At 47.0% G+C, this 15,704-nt stretch overlaps 2 protein-coding genes across 2 annotated transcripts; one reads left to right on the top strand and one right to left on the bottom strand.

The window, feature by feature from the left end:
• The first annotated feature begins 4 nt into the window (after positions 1–4).
• Positions 5–10,153, top strand: LOC136196296 (uncharacterized). The gene is made up of 34 exons (XM_065985818.1): positions 5–146; positions 202–392; positions 463–556; positions 689–1,306; positions 1,363–1,542; positions 1,591–1,764; positions 1,816–1,989; positions 2,044–2,217; positions 2,331–2,451; positions 2,541–2,728; positions 2,785–2,958; positions 3,007–3,180; positions 3,235–3,408; positions 3,549–3,737; positions 3,803–3,976; positions 4,033–4,203; positions 4,253–4,426; positions 4,479–4,676; positions 4,959–5,309; positions 5,365–5,664; positions 5,746–6,054; positions 6,102–6,172; positions 6,222–6,447; positions 6,495–6,794; positions 6,847–7,122; positions 7,175–7,468; positions 7,525–7,726; positions 7,784–7,890; positions 7,990–8,316; positions 8,369–8,731; positions 9,096–9,407; positions 9,466–9,576; positions 9,654–9,804; positions 9,862–10,153. The coding sequence occupies exons 3-34, from the start codon at positions 493–495 to the stop codon at positions 10,058–10,060; spliced, it is 7,020 nt and encodes a 2,339-aa protein (XP_065841890.1). The 5' UTR covers positions 5–146; positions 202–392; positions 463–492; the 3' UTR covers positions 10,061–10,153.
• Positions 10,154–12,167: 2,014 nt separating this feature from the next.
• Positions 12,168–15,434, bottom strand: LOC136196295 (uncharacterized; the record flags this gene model as incomplete). Its single annotated transcript, XM_065985817.1, has 1 exon — positions 12,168–15,434. A coding segment is annotated over exon 1 (3,267 nt), but the record flags the coding sequence as incomplete, so codon positions are not given.
• Positions 15,435–15,704: the final 270 nt, after the last annotated feature.

Genomic DNA, 15,704 nt, shown 5'->3' with positions numbered 1-15,704 from the left:
GTTTGAAAGAACGAAGCGATATCTGCTCTAGCACACTCAAATTGGACATTTCAATCGACGGTGTATGTTTTCTGTGTTCTACAGAAGGCTACTGTGTGCAAACAGCGAAGCGAGGCTCTCCAACAGGACCCACGATATCTCAGACGGTGCCAAGCCTCTTTAGCACAACTCAGTAAAGTTATTCCTCTTACGCACGCGTAGGCGTCGCATGTGGGAGCGCTGGCGACACGGCTGCGAATCGCGAAATTGCTCACGAGATGATCAAACGAGATTATCGTCATTCGTCCTATCAACAGCATCCAAGCATAGGTGTGAGTCACCTTTGGTGCGGCGATTTCTCGCGAAGGAACCGGCATAAAAGGTCTGGCCAAAACCTTATAGAATACGTACAAGTAAGTGTATTGTAAGTACACGTACATATATGTATACTTTACTAATCCCACTCTTCCTTTTGATTGCAAGGATAAAGGCAGCTAATACGTTTGTCTCATAATGTTCTTTGCTGCTCTACTCTTGCTACTGCAGCACTCGATAGGCCAAGTGCTCTCCCAATCACGTAAGTCCCAAAAGGAAGAAGTGAGGGTTCGGGGGGACGAATCCCTGCGGGGGACTTGCATACCTGCATACATGCATGCATAGGCGTGTCGGCCTATAATCCCACGCATTGTTTTCTTTTTCTTTTCTGTAGCTCTTCGTTTGGTTGGCGGCTCGACGCGCTACGAAGGTCGCGTCGAAATCTACTATGGCTCTACGTGGGGAACCGTTTGCGACGATTATTGGGACAGAAACGATGCAAATGTCGTTTGCCGTCAACTTTTTCAAACGTCCGCTTATACGTACAGAAGCAGAGCGTATTTTGGACGCGGCTCGGGAACGATTTGGCTTGATGATGTGAGATGTTCTGGATCGGAGACGAGTTTGGACCGATGTTCCCACAGAGGCTGGGGTTCTCATAACTGCGCTCACAGCGAAGACGCCGGCGTCGTCTGCAACAGTGACCAAGTGAGATTAGTTGGCGGCACGTCGATTTACGAAGGTCGCGTCGAAATATTTCACAACAACGTGTGGGGAACGGTGTGCGACGACGGCTGGAGTTTGAACGACGCCCACGTCGTGTGTCGTCAATTGGGCTACGGTTCGGCGACGGCGGCCAAATGCTGCGCCTTTTTTGGTCGAGGATCCGGCACGATTTGGCTTGATAACGTCGCCTGTTCAGGATCAGAGCAGACACTCGCATCTTGTAGGGCGAGCTCTTGGGGTAATCATAACTGTGTCCACGGCGAAGATGCTGGAGTCGTTTGCCAAGGTCGGATCATTGCTTTGTACAAAACGAAAATTTCAGTTTCATTTTACGTGTTCCAGGTGTATCGAGACCGTGCGTCGCTTTGGCTACTCCCGTGCACGGCTCGAAATCGGGAAGCTCCACGGCTCTCGGAGCGTCAGTCTCGTTCTCGTGCTCGTTGGGCTACACGCTGAGCGGGTCGAGTCGGCGTACTTGTCAGATCGACGGCACTTGGTCAGGAACTCAGCCAACGTGCAACGGTATAAAAGTAATCTATATTACTTATATTTTATTGTTTCTTTGTGTAGCTGTTGACTGTGGTTCGCTGCCTGCTCCTTCATATGGTAGCTTCTCGGGAAGTTCGACTCTCTATGGAGCGACAATACGCTTCAGTTGCAATGCCGGATACAGCCTCTCCGGTTCGTCGTCACGATCCTGCGCGTCCAACGGCCAGTGGAGCGGATCCCAACCGACGTGCAATCGTGAGAACGATGTCAATGCCACGCATCATTTCTAGTTCTAATTACGTGCAGGTATCTACTGTCCTTCGCTGTCGAGACCCAGCTTTGGATCCATATCGACGTCCAGTCGAACCGTTGGAACGACGGTGACGTTTTCTTGTTCCGTTGGCTACAGACTCGTCGGCTCGTCGTCTCGCTCGTGCCAGATCAGCGGCTCGTGGACTGGATCCGCAGCGTCGTGCATTGGTACGTAGCATTCACACACGCGTAGGCTTCAAGATCTAAATTCTCCTCTCTAAGTCGTCACTTGTGCATCGCTTTCGACTCCTCTCAATGGAGTCAAGACGGGCACGTCGGTGACGTATGGATCTGTTGTGAAGTTCTCCTGCAAATCGGGCTACACGCTGTCCGGTTCGTCGAGTCGCTCGTGCTCGGCAAGTGGAGACTGGACTGGAACTCAACCCGTTTGCACACGTAAGACAACGTGCACGCATATCGTCTATGTATGTTTGTACATACTGTATTTTTTGTGAGTGTTCTGTCGTTGTCTATACATATAAAGAAGGTGGCTAACTGCATCATTTTAGCTACTAGGTGTCCAGCCCTTGCTCCTCTGAGTCACGGTCACATGTCATCGACGTCTGTCAGCGCTGGAACGGCCGTCTCCTTTACGTGCAGCAAAGGCTACACCCTATCGGGATCCACAACGTGAACATGTCAGTTGTCAGGATCGTGGAGCGGAACGCAGCCCACGTGCACGAGTAAAGTCGCTATCTTGTGTCCTCTCTCCTTTTCAGTGACTCCTCTTTAGTCGTTAACTGCGGTGGCCTGTCAACTCCTAGCAATGCAGTCAAAACAGGAACTTCGACGTCTTTCGGAGCAATCGTCTCTTTCACTTGCTCTCAAGGGTACGTTCTCATTGGATCCGCGTCTAGAACGTGCCAGAGCTCGGGAAAGTGGAGCGGCACTCAGCCCAAATGTTCTCGTAAGAACGTCGCCAATTTATTAAATTTTAAATACTAGATTTTTTTCTTGTCTTAGTTGTTGACTGCGGTGCTTTAGCGGCACCGGCTCACGGCACCAAGACCGGCTCCCGAACGACGTACGGAGCAAGAATCTCATTTCAGTGCTCACTTGGCTACGTTCGCTCGGGCTCGTCATCTCGCACGTGCCAATCTGACGGCACCTGGAGCGGCACGCAGCCTTCGTGCTTAAGTGCGGCGTTTTTGTTTTGATCGTTCGTTCTGATTCTACTTCCTTTAGTTGTGGACTGCGGTAGTCTTTCGGCTCCGAGCAACGGTGAAATGCACGGCAGTCTCTCGACGTACGCCTCTACGACGGCATTTGCGTGCGTCAAAGGCTTCACCCTGCAAGGATCGAAGAGTCGCACGTGTCAAGCGAATGGCACGTGGAGCGGCCAGCCTGTCTCATGCAAACGTGAATAGAGAGACGCACGTGTATTATATATAAGCAATTTTACTTTTTTTGCAGAGGTTTACTGTCCGGCTTTGTCGTCCGTGATCAACGGCGTGAGAACTGGCAGTGGTACTATATACGGATCAGTGGTGAAGTTTGGCTGCAAGACTGGCTATAAACTTTACGGTTCGAGTTCGAGAACGTGTCAAAACGACGGAACGTGGAGCGGCTCTCAGCCCACTTGCTCACGTCAGTGCATGATATAGACTACAGAGGTTTGGGTCACCTTTCTATAGGGGGCTATATAGCTTTTACATACACGTCTTCCCTCTTCTTGACTAACCTCATCTGAGAATTTTCTGACCTAATTATTATTTTTTTTCTATTAGTTCAGCACTGTAGTCTGCTTTCTGATCCTCCAAACGGAAAAGTTACAGGAGGCAGTTCGGCACATGGAATGACTATGATATACGTTTGCAATGCTGGCTACAACGTGACGTCTGGATCGCGAACTCGTTCTTGTTTAGCCAAACCGGACGGAAGTGTCTACTGGAGTGGAACGGCTGCTCGTTGCACAAGTGAGTAGAGAGCATGTGTATTTTAATTGAATTACATCTGCAACATGTTTATTTAATTAACACAGTTATTGATTGCGGACAATTATCGGCATTGCAAAACGGTCAAATGACCGGACAATCAACGGTTTACCTTTCTACTGTCTCTCTCAGCTGCAATGTTGGATATAACATTGGAGGTTCAGCAAAGCGAACATGCCAAGCAAGCGGCCAATGGAGTGGCTCTCCAACTGTCTGCAAAAGTATTTAATTATTGTCTCTGATCACCAGACTTACTATAGCCGTTTTTTCTGTCCAGTTGTTGACTGCGGCCAATTGCCGGCTCCTATTTTCGGAAGTATCTCCGGTGCAACGACCTATGGCTCCTCCGTCATTCTATCGTGTCGAAAAGGATTCAGCTTGTTTGGCTCGAGTCGACGAACGTGCCAAGCTGACGGCTCTTGGACTGGAGCAGCAACCCACTGCAAAAGTACTGTAGACACAGTTTCTCCAAATTTTCTCATTCTTTCTTTCACTAGTCGTTGACTGTGGAGTTGTGAAGTCTCCCGCAAACGGCCGGGTCACCGTTTTGAATACAACCTATGGTTCGGTGGCATCGTTTCAGTGCAACAGTGGCCACAGTCTGGTCGGACCCTCGTCGCGTCAGTGTCAAGCGAACGGCCAATGGAGCAGCATACCTACTCTATGCGACGGTGAGACTCTGCGATGTGTACACTACAGCGACTATCTAATGCAACTGTCTAGCTCTCTATTGCTCTGCTATTGGAGCGCCTTTACACGGGTTCCGGCAGCCGGTTTTGTCTAATTTTGTCTACGGAACGACGTTGAGCTTTACGTGCGCGCTAGGACGAGCATTGGTTGGGCGCTTGACTACTCAGTGCGTTGAGACGAGTCAGAATCCCGTGAAGGTCGATTGGACCAACAGTCTACCGACATGTGACGGTAAGTCTAGCAGCTACGACCCTACGTACGTACGTATGTATTAGATGTAGTTTTCGCAAGCTGTAACGGGTTCCAGTTCGGAAGGTAAAACCCATAGGGTGTCTTTGTTTATAGAGTAGGCTCCTTTCCTCTGTCTACAAAAGTGGGGCTCGCGTGCACGTACGCCTATGTATCGCAATCGTACTGCCGTAAATACTGGTTACATTTCTTTTACTTATTTAAATAATTAATTAATTAAAATACTGATTTAATTGATTTAATTTAATTTAAATAATTCTTTAGTGGTTCCGAAGTTAGCTCTAAATTTGACGGCGTCTGACCGAACTGAGCAAAGAAGCGGAGGTAACTTGGTTGCCTACGCTGCAGGAATTTCACAGTCTAGCGGAGATGATCCGTTGACGCTCGCGTGCTATCCGGCGAAGGGCGATCCAGTTCCTCGGGTGACGTGGTATTACGGTCAAACGATAGTGAACGCCACACCGAGCAGTGCAGTATATCAAACGTATGATTCAGTAACTGGCACCTCGTTTTTGACGTTCAACGAATTCGGGAATAAGAACGAAGGTAGCTATAAATGCGTGGCTATGAACCGAGCCGGAAAAGACGATACCAGTTTCACTTTGATCCAACAAGGTCTTAATTTTCTCCTCTAAACGTTCGTATTCTTTGTACGTTGTATTCGTTTTAGTGGTGCCCAACCGGATGGCTAAACCGTCTCTAATCGTGCTATCTGCCTGGGATATTGAAGTCTCGTGGAGTTTGCCGTCGTTCGACGGCTATACGCCTCTTACCGGCTACGATTTACAGTATACTACTTCTCTAAATGGTCAATGGGCGAAAGCACCCATACCCTTGTCGTCGTCGACATTCGCTACTATAATATCCAGTTTAAACCCTTACACCATCTATAACGTTCGTGTTGGGGCGAGGAACAAGATCGGAGCTGGTCTCTACAGTGCAATGGCTTCGACAAAAACACTCCAAGCAGGTAGTAAAACTTTAACGTGTTACCATAATTTCTAATGCGCTTTTTTGTATTTTTCCTTTTCTAACCCCGGTTCATTTTTAGCGCCTACTGCTCCGCGAATGCTGACGTCTGTCTCCGCCGCCTCTGACTCGGTCTCCCTCTCGTGGAGAGTGCCGTCGCCTGCAAACGGAATCATCACCGCGTACTCTATTTCCTACCGAGACGAATCGTTCGGCAGACGGCAAACGTTTTTCAAACTCGTCAACGGGACGAGCGTTTCAACCAGCGTCACCGGGCTTCTTCCGTATCGCGTCTATCGGTTCGCGATTAAGGCCAAAACGGAAGAACCAGTGGGAAACGATCTTTGGGGAGCTAATTCGTCAGCCGTGTCTGTTCGAACGCAAGCATCTTGTAAGATCTCTTGAAATTGACTGAATTTCACTAATACTTACGTATAGACCCTTCTTCCTCGCCAACAGTTAGCCAAGCACGAGCTCATGGATCACAGAGTATTTTCATCCAGTGGAAGGTGAGCATATCCTCCTCATATAGACATTTTTTCTAATTTCTTTCCATAGGGTCCTGCACCTGAAGATATAAACGGTGTTTTAACTGGCTATAGGATTTCTTATTCGATTCTGAATTCGGGAAATGTTCTTTACGTTTCCGTCAACTCTTTGGATCGACAGTACAATTTCACGACGTTGGCTCCTCACACAGATTATGAAATTCGCGTCTACGCTATAAACCAGATTGGTCAAAGTCCAGGAAGCGCTTTCATAGTGATGAAGACAGGCCAAGCTCGTACGCAATCAAGATACACAGAACGCATGTATTCAAACCGTTTTTAGCTCCTTTGACTCCCCCACTCAATATCACCGCTGTGGCTCTTTCTCCCAACGAGATCGAACTGAAGTGGGTCGAGCCTTCAAGTGATGCCGTTCCCGGAATTCTGACTGGTTACGACGTCTTCTTCGCCACTGACGCCGACCACGAAAATCATCTATCCTATAATCAAAACTATTCGTCGGCATTGCTGACGAACCTAGTTCCCTATACGAACTACACGGTATCTGTCGCAGCTAGGACGGGTGGAGGAATGGGTCCGAAAGGGCCATACGAGCCTCTTGTAGTGCTTACACACGAAGATGGTATATATATTCATTTGAGCTGAAATTCATAATATCGATATTCGAAATTTAGTACCAACTGCCCCGGAAGACTTTCTCGTCTCTGTCCTATCAGCAACGTCAATAAGAGTCGATTGGCAGCCGCCGGCAATACTCAACGGTCTCTTACTCAGCTACACTGTTTTCTACTGGAACAGTTCGTATAACGGACGTGCTTCCACACGTGATCAGAGCTTCGTTGTCGAGAACTTGAACGAATTTGCTCTTTACTCTCTGTCTGTCGCCGGTGAGACTGTAGCAGGAATGGGACCTCGAAGCGACAAAGTCGTCGTCAAGACGTTTGAGTCAGGTACACGCATTCCCCATACAGCACACAGATACCGTACCGTTATTTATTCTAGAACCGAATGAAGCACCTGTTCTGATATCGGTTGTCAGCGAATCGTCTACTACGATCAATATTTCCTGGGCTCCGCCGCCTGTTCAGTCGATCAACGGTCTTCTAACGTTCTACGAAATTCACTATAGCAAAACGGAGTACGGAAATTTCAGCGACGTCTTTAACGTGAGCAGCGAGACGAGCAATTCGATTCTCGACAACCTCGAAGAGTTCGTCGTTTATCGCGTCAAAATTCGCGCCTACACGAGCGCGGGACCGGGACCGTTTGTCGAGACGGAACGGAGAACAATAGCAAGTAAGTCTCTATGAGCTTTTGTGTTATCATTAAATTTTTTTCTTTTTTTTTCAAAGGTCTGAGTTATCCTCCGCTCGACGTGTGGGCGAACAGTACGAGTTCGACGTCTATTTACGTTGAATGGTTGCCTCCGGCGGACGTCGACGTCAACGGGATATTTTACGGTTTTCAGATTCAGTACGCGCCTGCGAATCACAGCAGCGCACTCGTCCCTCTTGTGATCAACGCAACATCGTTTAATTTAACCGATTTATCGAAGTAGAGCATAGTTTTTTGTACTCATGTCCTGCTGGGGAAATTTCTATTATATTCTAGGTGGACAGACTACCATGTATGGGTTCGAGTGGTTACACGAGCGGAAGATGGAAATATGCTTGTTAGCTCGTGGACGGCAGCATCTACGGTCCGCACCGACGAAGATAGTAAGAACTATGCAGTTGCTATTGAATTTAACGATAATTTCATTTGCAATCGATGTCGTTAAATTCAAGTTATAAAAAGACTCTATTTGATTATTTCAGCTCCCGAGGCTCCTGGTGCTTTTACCATTCAAACGGTCGGAACGACTGACGCTATTCTAACGTGGGATCATCCCGACGAGCCAAACGGAATTCTTATTGGATACCATTTGACTATCGTCGACGTCGGATATCTTCGCGCAGACATGACTAGTGCTGTCGATCTCACGAGCGTTTTGTACGGAAAGACGTACGCGCTTGAAGCCGATCAGGATCTCGTTCATTTGTTGGACCTTCATCCCTTCACTCAGTACCAAATGACCCTGGAATCTGAAACGGTAATAGGAATAGGGGCGAAAACCTCAATCGTAGTCAAAACAATGGAATCTGGTAAACATGAAGCAAGAGACTATAACGCGTTAATATAATTCGAGTTTCATAGCTCCGTCCAATGCTGTGCGGAATTTTAGCCTCTCATCGGCGAGAGAAAAGAATGGTGCCGTCACGGTGACACTGAAGTGGGAGCCGCCTTTTCTCAGAGATCGAAACGGCGTTATCAAAGGTTACGATCTTCAATACACGCCGGAAGGCAGCGGGAGGCAACCCGTTGCGTCGCCTGCGCCCGGCTACGTTCAATTTCCAGACCTCTTGTCCAACGACGGTCAGGAAGGGAGACGCGAAGTGACCGTGACAGGGCTCGACGGATTTCGCAATTACTCCTTTAGTCTGAAAGCTTGCACGAGCAGGGATGATTTTTTTTCATGCGGCCCAGTTGTGACCTCGAAAATCGAGACGACAGAAACAGGTTAGAAGCCACTGAACCCATACGCTATCTCTCCATCGTTCCTAGTGGGGACCAGAACCGCATCAGACCTTTACACGTGCATATACGCTGTCTCATTTAACTGTTGGGCTAGACTTGCTATCTGGCGTTAGATACCGTAACTATATACTCTCGACAAACAAACGCTTGACATGTGTCGTCTAACGATTGGCCGACCCAAAATTCTGTCTGGACCAAGCAGCAAGAGCCCTGCATAATTGACAATCGTTTGACCTTTTAACTTAATCTCACTTAACCAGTTAGTTGATTTTGTCCATATTTCTGAAGCCTCTCGATTAATTATTTTATTTTGCAACGTGATTCTCTTTTTTCTCTCTCTCTTTAGCTCCCACTGGTTCTCCGAGCATTACTGACGTTGTAGTGGTTTCCGACACATCTGGCGTTATTTACTGGACTCCTCCGCCGAAACCCGAGCGCCAGGGAATTATAGCCGGATACATACTAAAGCTGTCGCACGCCGGCGAATCTAATGCGGAGAGCGCGAGTATTACATACGAAGAGGAGCATTCGATTTCCGCTGATCGACGAGAGTATTCCGTGTACGACCTCGAAGAGGGAAAAGAGTACGTCGCGACGATTTCAGCTGCCACGGTGGCCGGAAGAGGTCCGCAGAGTCAGCCGACGAATTTTTCAGCCAGTATGATGAAGCATGTGTCGTTCGACTGAAATTTCGTAAATTTTTTGTACGTGTTTAGCTCTTTTGAAGTGCAGCGCTCCTTGCGAGTCTGGCGAATGCTACGTAACGGTTGCGAAGAAAGAGACGTGCTACTGCACTTCGGCAAAGAATTCAGGCAACTGCGTTTACGGTAAGACGGCAATGTTGAGTAGGAAAAGTTCTAGAATTACTTTCCTCCTAATGTTCGCGTCTATGTTCGATTTCTAGATGAAACCGTTATTACCACGTTGGAAAATTCCAAAGGCAAAGGGGTCAACGTTCTCATTATTTACATTGCCGTCGGAGCGGGAGTTGGGCTCATCATACTTGTACTTGTCGTCATTCTGTGCAGATGTTGGTGCAAAGCGAAGGAGGGCGGGTAAGAGAAATATTTCATACTCCCATGTGAAATTCTCTAACATTTGACGATCCAAAGATTTCGGCCATCAGATGAAGCGCCCATATTTGATTATCAAGAGAAGCCGTCAATGGGTTTAGGTGTCCCCGGTGTCGGTTATCCACGCCCCATGTCGGCGGTGACGCAAAATCCCATGTTTGATAATCCGGTGTATGATGATCTGGATGCCGTCATGCCTCCCACCACGACGGAAGACGAAGCTACGGCAGTCTTCTAGACGTGACTATTTCTCGTTATTGTACCCTGCCTTTCTCTGTTTCTTTTCGTTTAGTCTGTCAAAAAGCTGATTAATTAATGTCGAGAAAGGTGAGCTATTGGTAGCGACATTATTTCTTTGTCTTGAGGTGAAATCGTTTCACCCTCTCGCGCAAAGAAATATTATTAGACAGGACAAATTTGGCGTCTCTTAATCGACGTTGCTTTTCAACTTTCTTCAGTTAGGTTCAGACTCCGGTTTGTTTTTTTACGAGGTTTCAAAATGACAGATAAAGGAGTGCTGTTGGAGTAGAGTCTAGTCCGTCGGTCGTCCGGTATGCCATTCCTTTCTCTGCTAATGCAGTTTCTCGCACACGTACTAGCGCACAATTTGGACCTGTTTGTCTCGAGCGACTTTATAGATAAACTGTCTTCCTAAACATCTCTCCCGGAATTAATTAAGTACTGTACATGTACAGTATATCCTGTTGACTCAACTTTCGCAGCCATATAGCAGTAACTCGCTTCACCTACGTGCGCGCATTCAATTTTTTTATTATTTATTTCGTATATATCCTTGTTCGAGGAGAAACTCTAGCCTCGCGTAGCCAGGCCCTTCTCCCTGCTCTCCCGTATGTCCACGGGAGGGGAGAAGGGCCTGGCTACGCGAGGCTAGAGAAATTAGTCTCTGATGCGTTTTTTATACGGGACGGGCGACATCCCGTATTGCTGGTCTCTATTCCTTTCCGTATCCGTTTGTATCGAGAGAATCGAGCACGATCGAGTCTTCCATGCCGATCTAAGGTCGCCCTTACGCCATCATGGTTGTTTCCCAAGAGGAAAAAGTTCGAAAAGTGCTGAATTAGACTCCCCGTTGGACGGGTGACTCGAATCCATTGCTTCAAGCAAGTCGAGCGTTGGACGCGAAACACGTTCGGGGTGAATCACAACAAAGGTGAAGTTTCTGGCGTACAGAGAGACGCCGTCGACCCTATCGATAAATTTTGGCCGATGCAGATCGAGAACACGTACACGTACGGCAGAATGAGAAAGTCACCGTACAGGTACGAGTAGTCGCACACTCTACCCTTTTCGCTGCACGAGAAAAATGACGCTGAATTGGCTAGATAGAGACAGATGTCATATGTAGTAGTACACTGTAGGGACCCCATTTAGTATAAAGGCCTTATGTCGGGGTGCGTTCTTTTTCTGGGACGATGATGTCTCAGCCTTGACGTCAAACTTCCGCACTAACTTTGTCGATGAAACAAAGCCTTAAGGTAGCGTTGAGATAAGTCTGCTTGGTGCTTAGTGAACAGCCCTGCTGTGCTCCTCGAAGATCAAGGGCTGTCTGTATATCATATCACTCCACTCAAGCATAAATAAATTAACGAAGTCATTCTCCGAAAGCTGACTCGAGAACGTTGGCGTCACTGGCTGTAATGCTCCAAGGCTGCCTTTTCTGCGGACGTCCATATCGCGTATTTATTTTGAGGCCATGATCCGTTTTTAGCTTAGCATCTTCGTTGCCTCGTTTGTTACTGAAGTTCACCGCGGATAGACTTCTCTCGAGGTAGATCGATTCCTTATCTCGAAAACGCTTTAAATGACAAAATTTCTACTTAATTTGCGTATAGACCGACAGACTGACTATAGACGTACGGACTGAACAAAGAGATATGACACGTACCCTACCAAATTCAAAACAAATCAGACAAGTACAGACGCACAGAGACTAATGACTGACGCACGAACAAAACGAACAGATGTAACACAGTACAACATCACTTTTACAGTACCATCAAATCAGTTCAGTGGAACACCTCGGACAGTTATTGGACAAACGGACTGAACAAATAGATGTGACTCACTACCAAGTTGAGTTCCCAGTTTCAGCTATAGATCTTTTTCGCATTCAATCAGTTCTACAGGGATCTTACTTTGCTTGATTATTTATCGTTTTCAACTTTCTTACCTGTGACAATTCCTTCCAGCTTTGGAACGATCTCTTCAAACGTTGGTCGTTCAAACGGATTCTCATTCCAGCATGATATGGCGAGCTTTTTCAAATCCTCCATGCAATGAACGGGAAATTCCGGCCGCATACCACTGGTAACCACTAGATCAGTAATGTCGTGCACCGTTAGCTTTTGCTCGAATTTTTCGAAATACGGATACTTCGCCGTCATGATTTCCCACAATGTTATCCCGTAGCTGTAAACGTCAACGGCGACGTTGTACGCTTCGCCGAGAATTATTTCGGGAGCTCTAAACAGCGCTGTACCCACGGCGCGCGATCCACGAGCCTCGCTATCGTCGCTGATCTTCGGTGCAATTTTCGTGCAACCCAAATCGGCGACTTTAACCGTTCCTTTGTCGTTGATGAGAAGGTTGTCGCACTTGAGATCGCGATGCATGCGATTGATGCGATGCAGATGGCGCATTCCCTTCGCCGCGTCCAGGCCGTATCTCACTTGAAAAGAGACTTTCATTGGCTGATGGGCGTATTTGCTGTCCAACTCGTTTCGCACTGATCCTCTCTCCATGTATTCCAAAACGATGAACGGCTTGTTTTCATCCGTCTTTCCAGTGCCTATGAAGCGAACAATGTTTGCGTGAAAAATCGACCGAAGCAAATCGCTTTCGTCCTTGAATTCCTGTAGTTGTTCGTCGGTGCAGTCTTCCGCTTTTATTTTGAGAATTTTGACGGCTACAGTTTGATCGCGATATTCAGCGGTCCACACGTCGCCAAACGCTCCTTGTCCAATCACACGCTTGAATTTGACTTCGTCAGTGTCGACTGACCAAATGTTTGACAACTGTTCTACTGTTTGCTCGGCTATCTCCAATTCGACTCTCGTGTACTGGGCCACTTTTTGATGCTTTTTCACGCGCTTCACGCAGTAATAGAACGTGAAGACGAGTAGAAGTCCGACTACTGTTCCAATACCTATGAGATACATGGTCGGTGTTTCGCACCCTTTTCCCGTAAATCCGGCGTTGCAAACGCAGATTGTCGTGTATTCGGTTTGAATGATGCATGTTCCGTGAATGCACGTGTTGGGGGCACACGTGCAATTTTTTATTGATATTGAGCCCGTCGACGTGGTTAAACCATTTGGACAGTCGCTGCAGTTAACCGCTCCGTATTTATCGCTATACTGTCCCTTTGGACAGGAGCGACACTCATAGAAACTATATTCAGGACTATACATTCCTGGTTTGCACTTTGTAAGTTCGACGCTTCTTATGCTTAAAATTACAGATCTTTTTCCTCCTTGTGTCAACGATGTTCTGACCGTAAATAGTTTGCTGTCGCTGCCGACTATTATATTACGCAAACTTTCAGAGAGCGGCTTCGCGATTTTATATTTCCATGTTGCTTTGCTTAGGTCTGCCACAAGATAGTAGTATTTGTCTTCTTTAAAAGCAAAGCGGCCGTACGCCAGACTCGACCACCCGCATGTATTTCTCGGCGGCATTTCTTTTATCTGCCACGTTAGATTGCCGCTGCCAATATTCGCATGATACATATTCCAATTGCAATCCGCAGGGGCAAATAACTGGTACAACGTACTACCATCTCTTTTGAGTATATACTCGTTTATCTTATGACCAAAGTACACAAACAAAGTGTTATTCCAGAATGTGCTTGACCATTGATGTAGTCGATTCGTCGACTGTGGCATCTGCTTGTTACCGTCGCAGCAAAGTTTTTTCCATGTTGCATTCATTCGTTGAAAATCGATCGTTACCATCCACAGAGAGCTGTTTCTTCTGTCTATGCCACCGAATAAAAGCAGCGATCCGTTACTCATCGAAGCCATTGTTGCGTACGAAGTTAGTTTTTGTGGAGCGAATCCGTCAGAGACAACTATTGACCATTGTCTTTGTTTCACTCTATAGATCCAAAGATCGTCGCGGCCATAATCTTGAAATCCGTGACTACTGCCAAAGAAAGCGACGTCTTTAGTTTTTGTCACTGAATACGCTGCTTCGAACGTTGTCGCGCGATAGCATCTTTCGAAAGAGCCGAAGCTCCTGCACATGGAGTCGTTGGTAGAGTTAATCATTACCTGATTTATTCCTGGAATCTGATCGGGGTCGTACAACGTCCACATAAGAGAATCTAGTTCAATTCGCCACATATCTAACTTTCGTTGATTTTCTTGCATTAGATACCAAATAGTGTCGCTGATACTGACCAATTTGGCATTCCATTGCAGTTGAGGAAACCTTTTAACGAATGCAGTGCTCTTGATTTTAAGACCTGACGCTGAAACGTTTCTTTTTTCAAAAACCTGAAGGAACTCTTTCATTGCCACTTTCAATATTTGTATGCTCCCCTGGTCAAACTTAAGAATTAGTAATTCACTTTCTATTACCGTAATGTAGATGCTGAGGAATTTTGAAGGCGTGTAAAGACCTTGGCATTGAAATCGACTTTGATTTACGTTGAACACTCCCAGCCATTCGGCGCCCACTTTGAAAAGAAGAAACCTATCTTCTTTGACGTAAACTGTTTCTTCTGACTCTGGGCTTGTCTCGAATCTTTCCAGCTGTATTATGCTATCGTATAATGGGCAAGCAAATTCAATTGCTTTGGAAGACCAAACTTTCGTGGTTACGTCAAAAATCCACACGCTTTGGTTTCTCAGCGTTAGCCAATAAATGTGCGTTTGATTCACTGAGAATGGAAGTAGATCGTTCGATGGATATCGAACTAGTGGCCCCAAATGGGTGTTAATTTTGACCCAGCGATATTTCATGTTCTCCTGATTGCTATCGTCTACACACTGCAGCTCCCAGAAATCCTGTAGAAGGTGACGCGGTGTAGACGATGTGCCGCCATAGATAAATAGCGACTCTTTGCACTGGCACGTGCTTTCGTTTCGGTTGTGAGCGAACGCCTTGTGACCAAGGCGAGCCGGAGGAACGTCTGTCGTGAACGTTAGATGAGTCCACTCTTCGCTGGGGCCGTTGAACAACCACGCTTCGTTAGATGCCTCCTCCTTTTCTCGAGCTCCCGCAAACGCAACAACTCGAGTTTCGCAAAGACTGGTAAACGAGTTTCCGTACAATTGGCAAAAATGGGTTATCGAAGCTTTGCGTTCGTCTCCGAGAAGCCTTGTCCACGAACCTGTCCTTGGGCAGAAAATCCACGAAACGCCGTGCAAGTCGACGAAGAGAAGGCGAGTTTTGGCGTGAGACCACGTCGCGTTTCGTTTGTAAGTCGACGTGTGTCGAGGTAGGGCGTTCTCGTATAGACCATGGTATATAAATTTTGTCTCAGGCTGATTTATGTTCCATCGTGAGCATTTTCCAAACGTCGTCTTCCACTGATGACTCTCTGTCGTTTCTCCAAAAACGCCACAGAAAAAGGCAGACCAGAGCATTAACGGATAAACGAGTCGGAGACAATACATTGGCGCGCCGCGCTTACTTGAGATATGGACTCTTCCTGCGACTTCTCTCTTATATATCCCTAGGAAGTTCCTGCTAGGCGTCGATTCCTGTCAACCGGAAAAGTGGAAGTGTTTAGTATCCTATCCTACCCGAAATAGCTCAGCTCCTAAAGACATCTGGCCGACTGCATGATTGTTCCACGCCTACAATCTCATCAATTAGAGTGGCAGGGCGCGAGGTTACAGTACGCAATCATGGTA

Source organism: Oscarella lobularis, chromosome 15, assembly GCF_947507565.1.
Source record: "Oscarella lobularis chromosome 15, ooOscLobu1.1, whole genome shotgun sequence".
Lineage (NCBI taxonomy): Eukaryota > Metazoa > Porifera > Homoscleromorpha > Homosclerophorida > Oscarellidae > Oscarella > Oscarella lobularis.
The sequence above is the reverse complement of the archived record's forward strand: the minus strand, read 5'-3'. Positions and strand labels throughout refer to the sequence as shown.

Bases quoted from the DNA above. Each gene is read 5' to 3' on its own strand.
- LOC136196296 (XM_065985818.1), top strand. From the start codon at position 493: ATGTTCTTTGCTGCTCTACTCTTGCTACTGCAGCACTCGATAGGCCAA. The intron at 6,173-6,221 runs GTGAGCATATCC...TTCTTTCCATAG, and splicing joins GTATTTTCATCCAGTGGAAG to GGTCCTGCACCTGAAGATAT. The intron at 6,795-6,846 runs GTATATATATTC...TTCGAAATTTAG, and splicing joins AGTGCTTACACACGAAGATG to TACCAACTGCCCCGGAAGAC.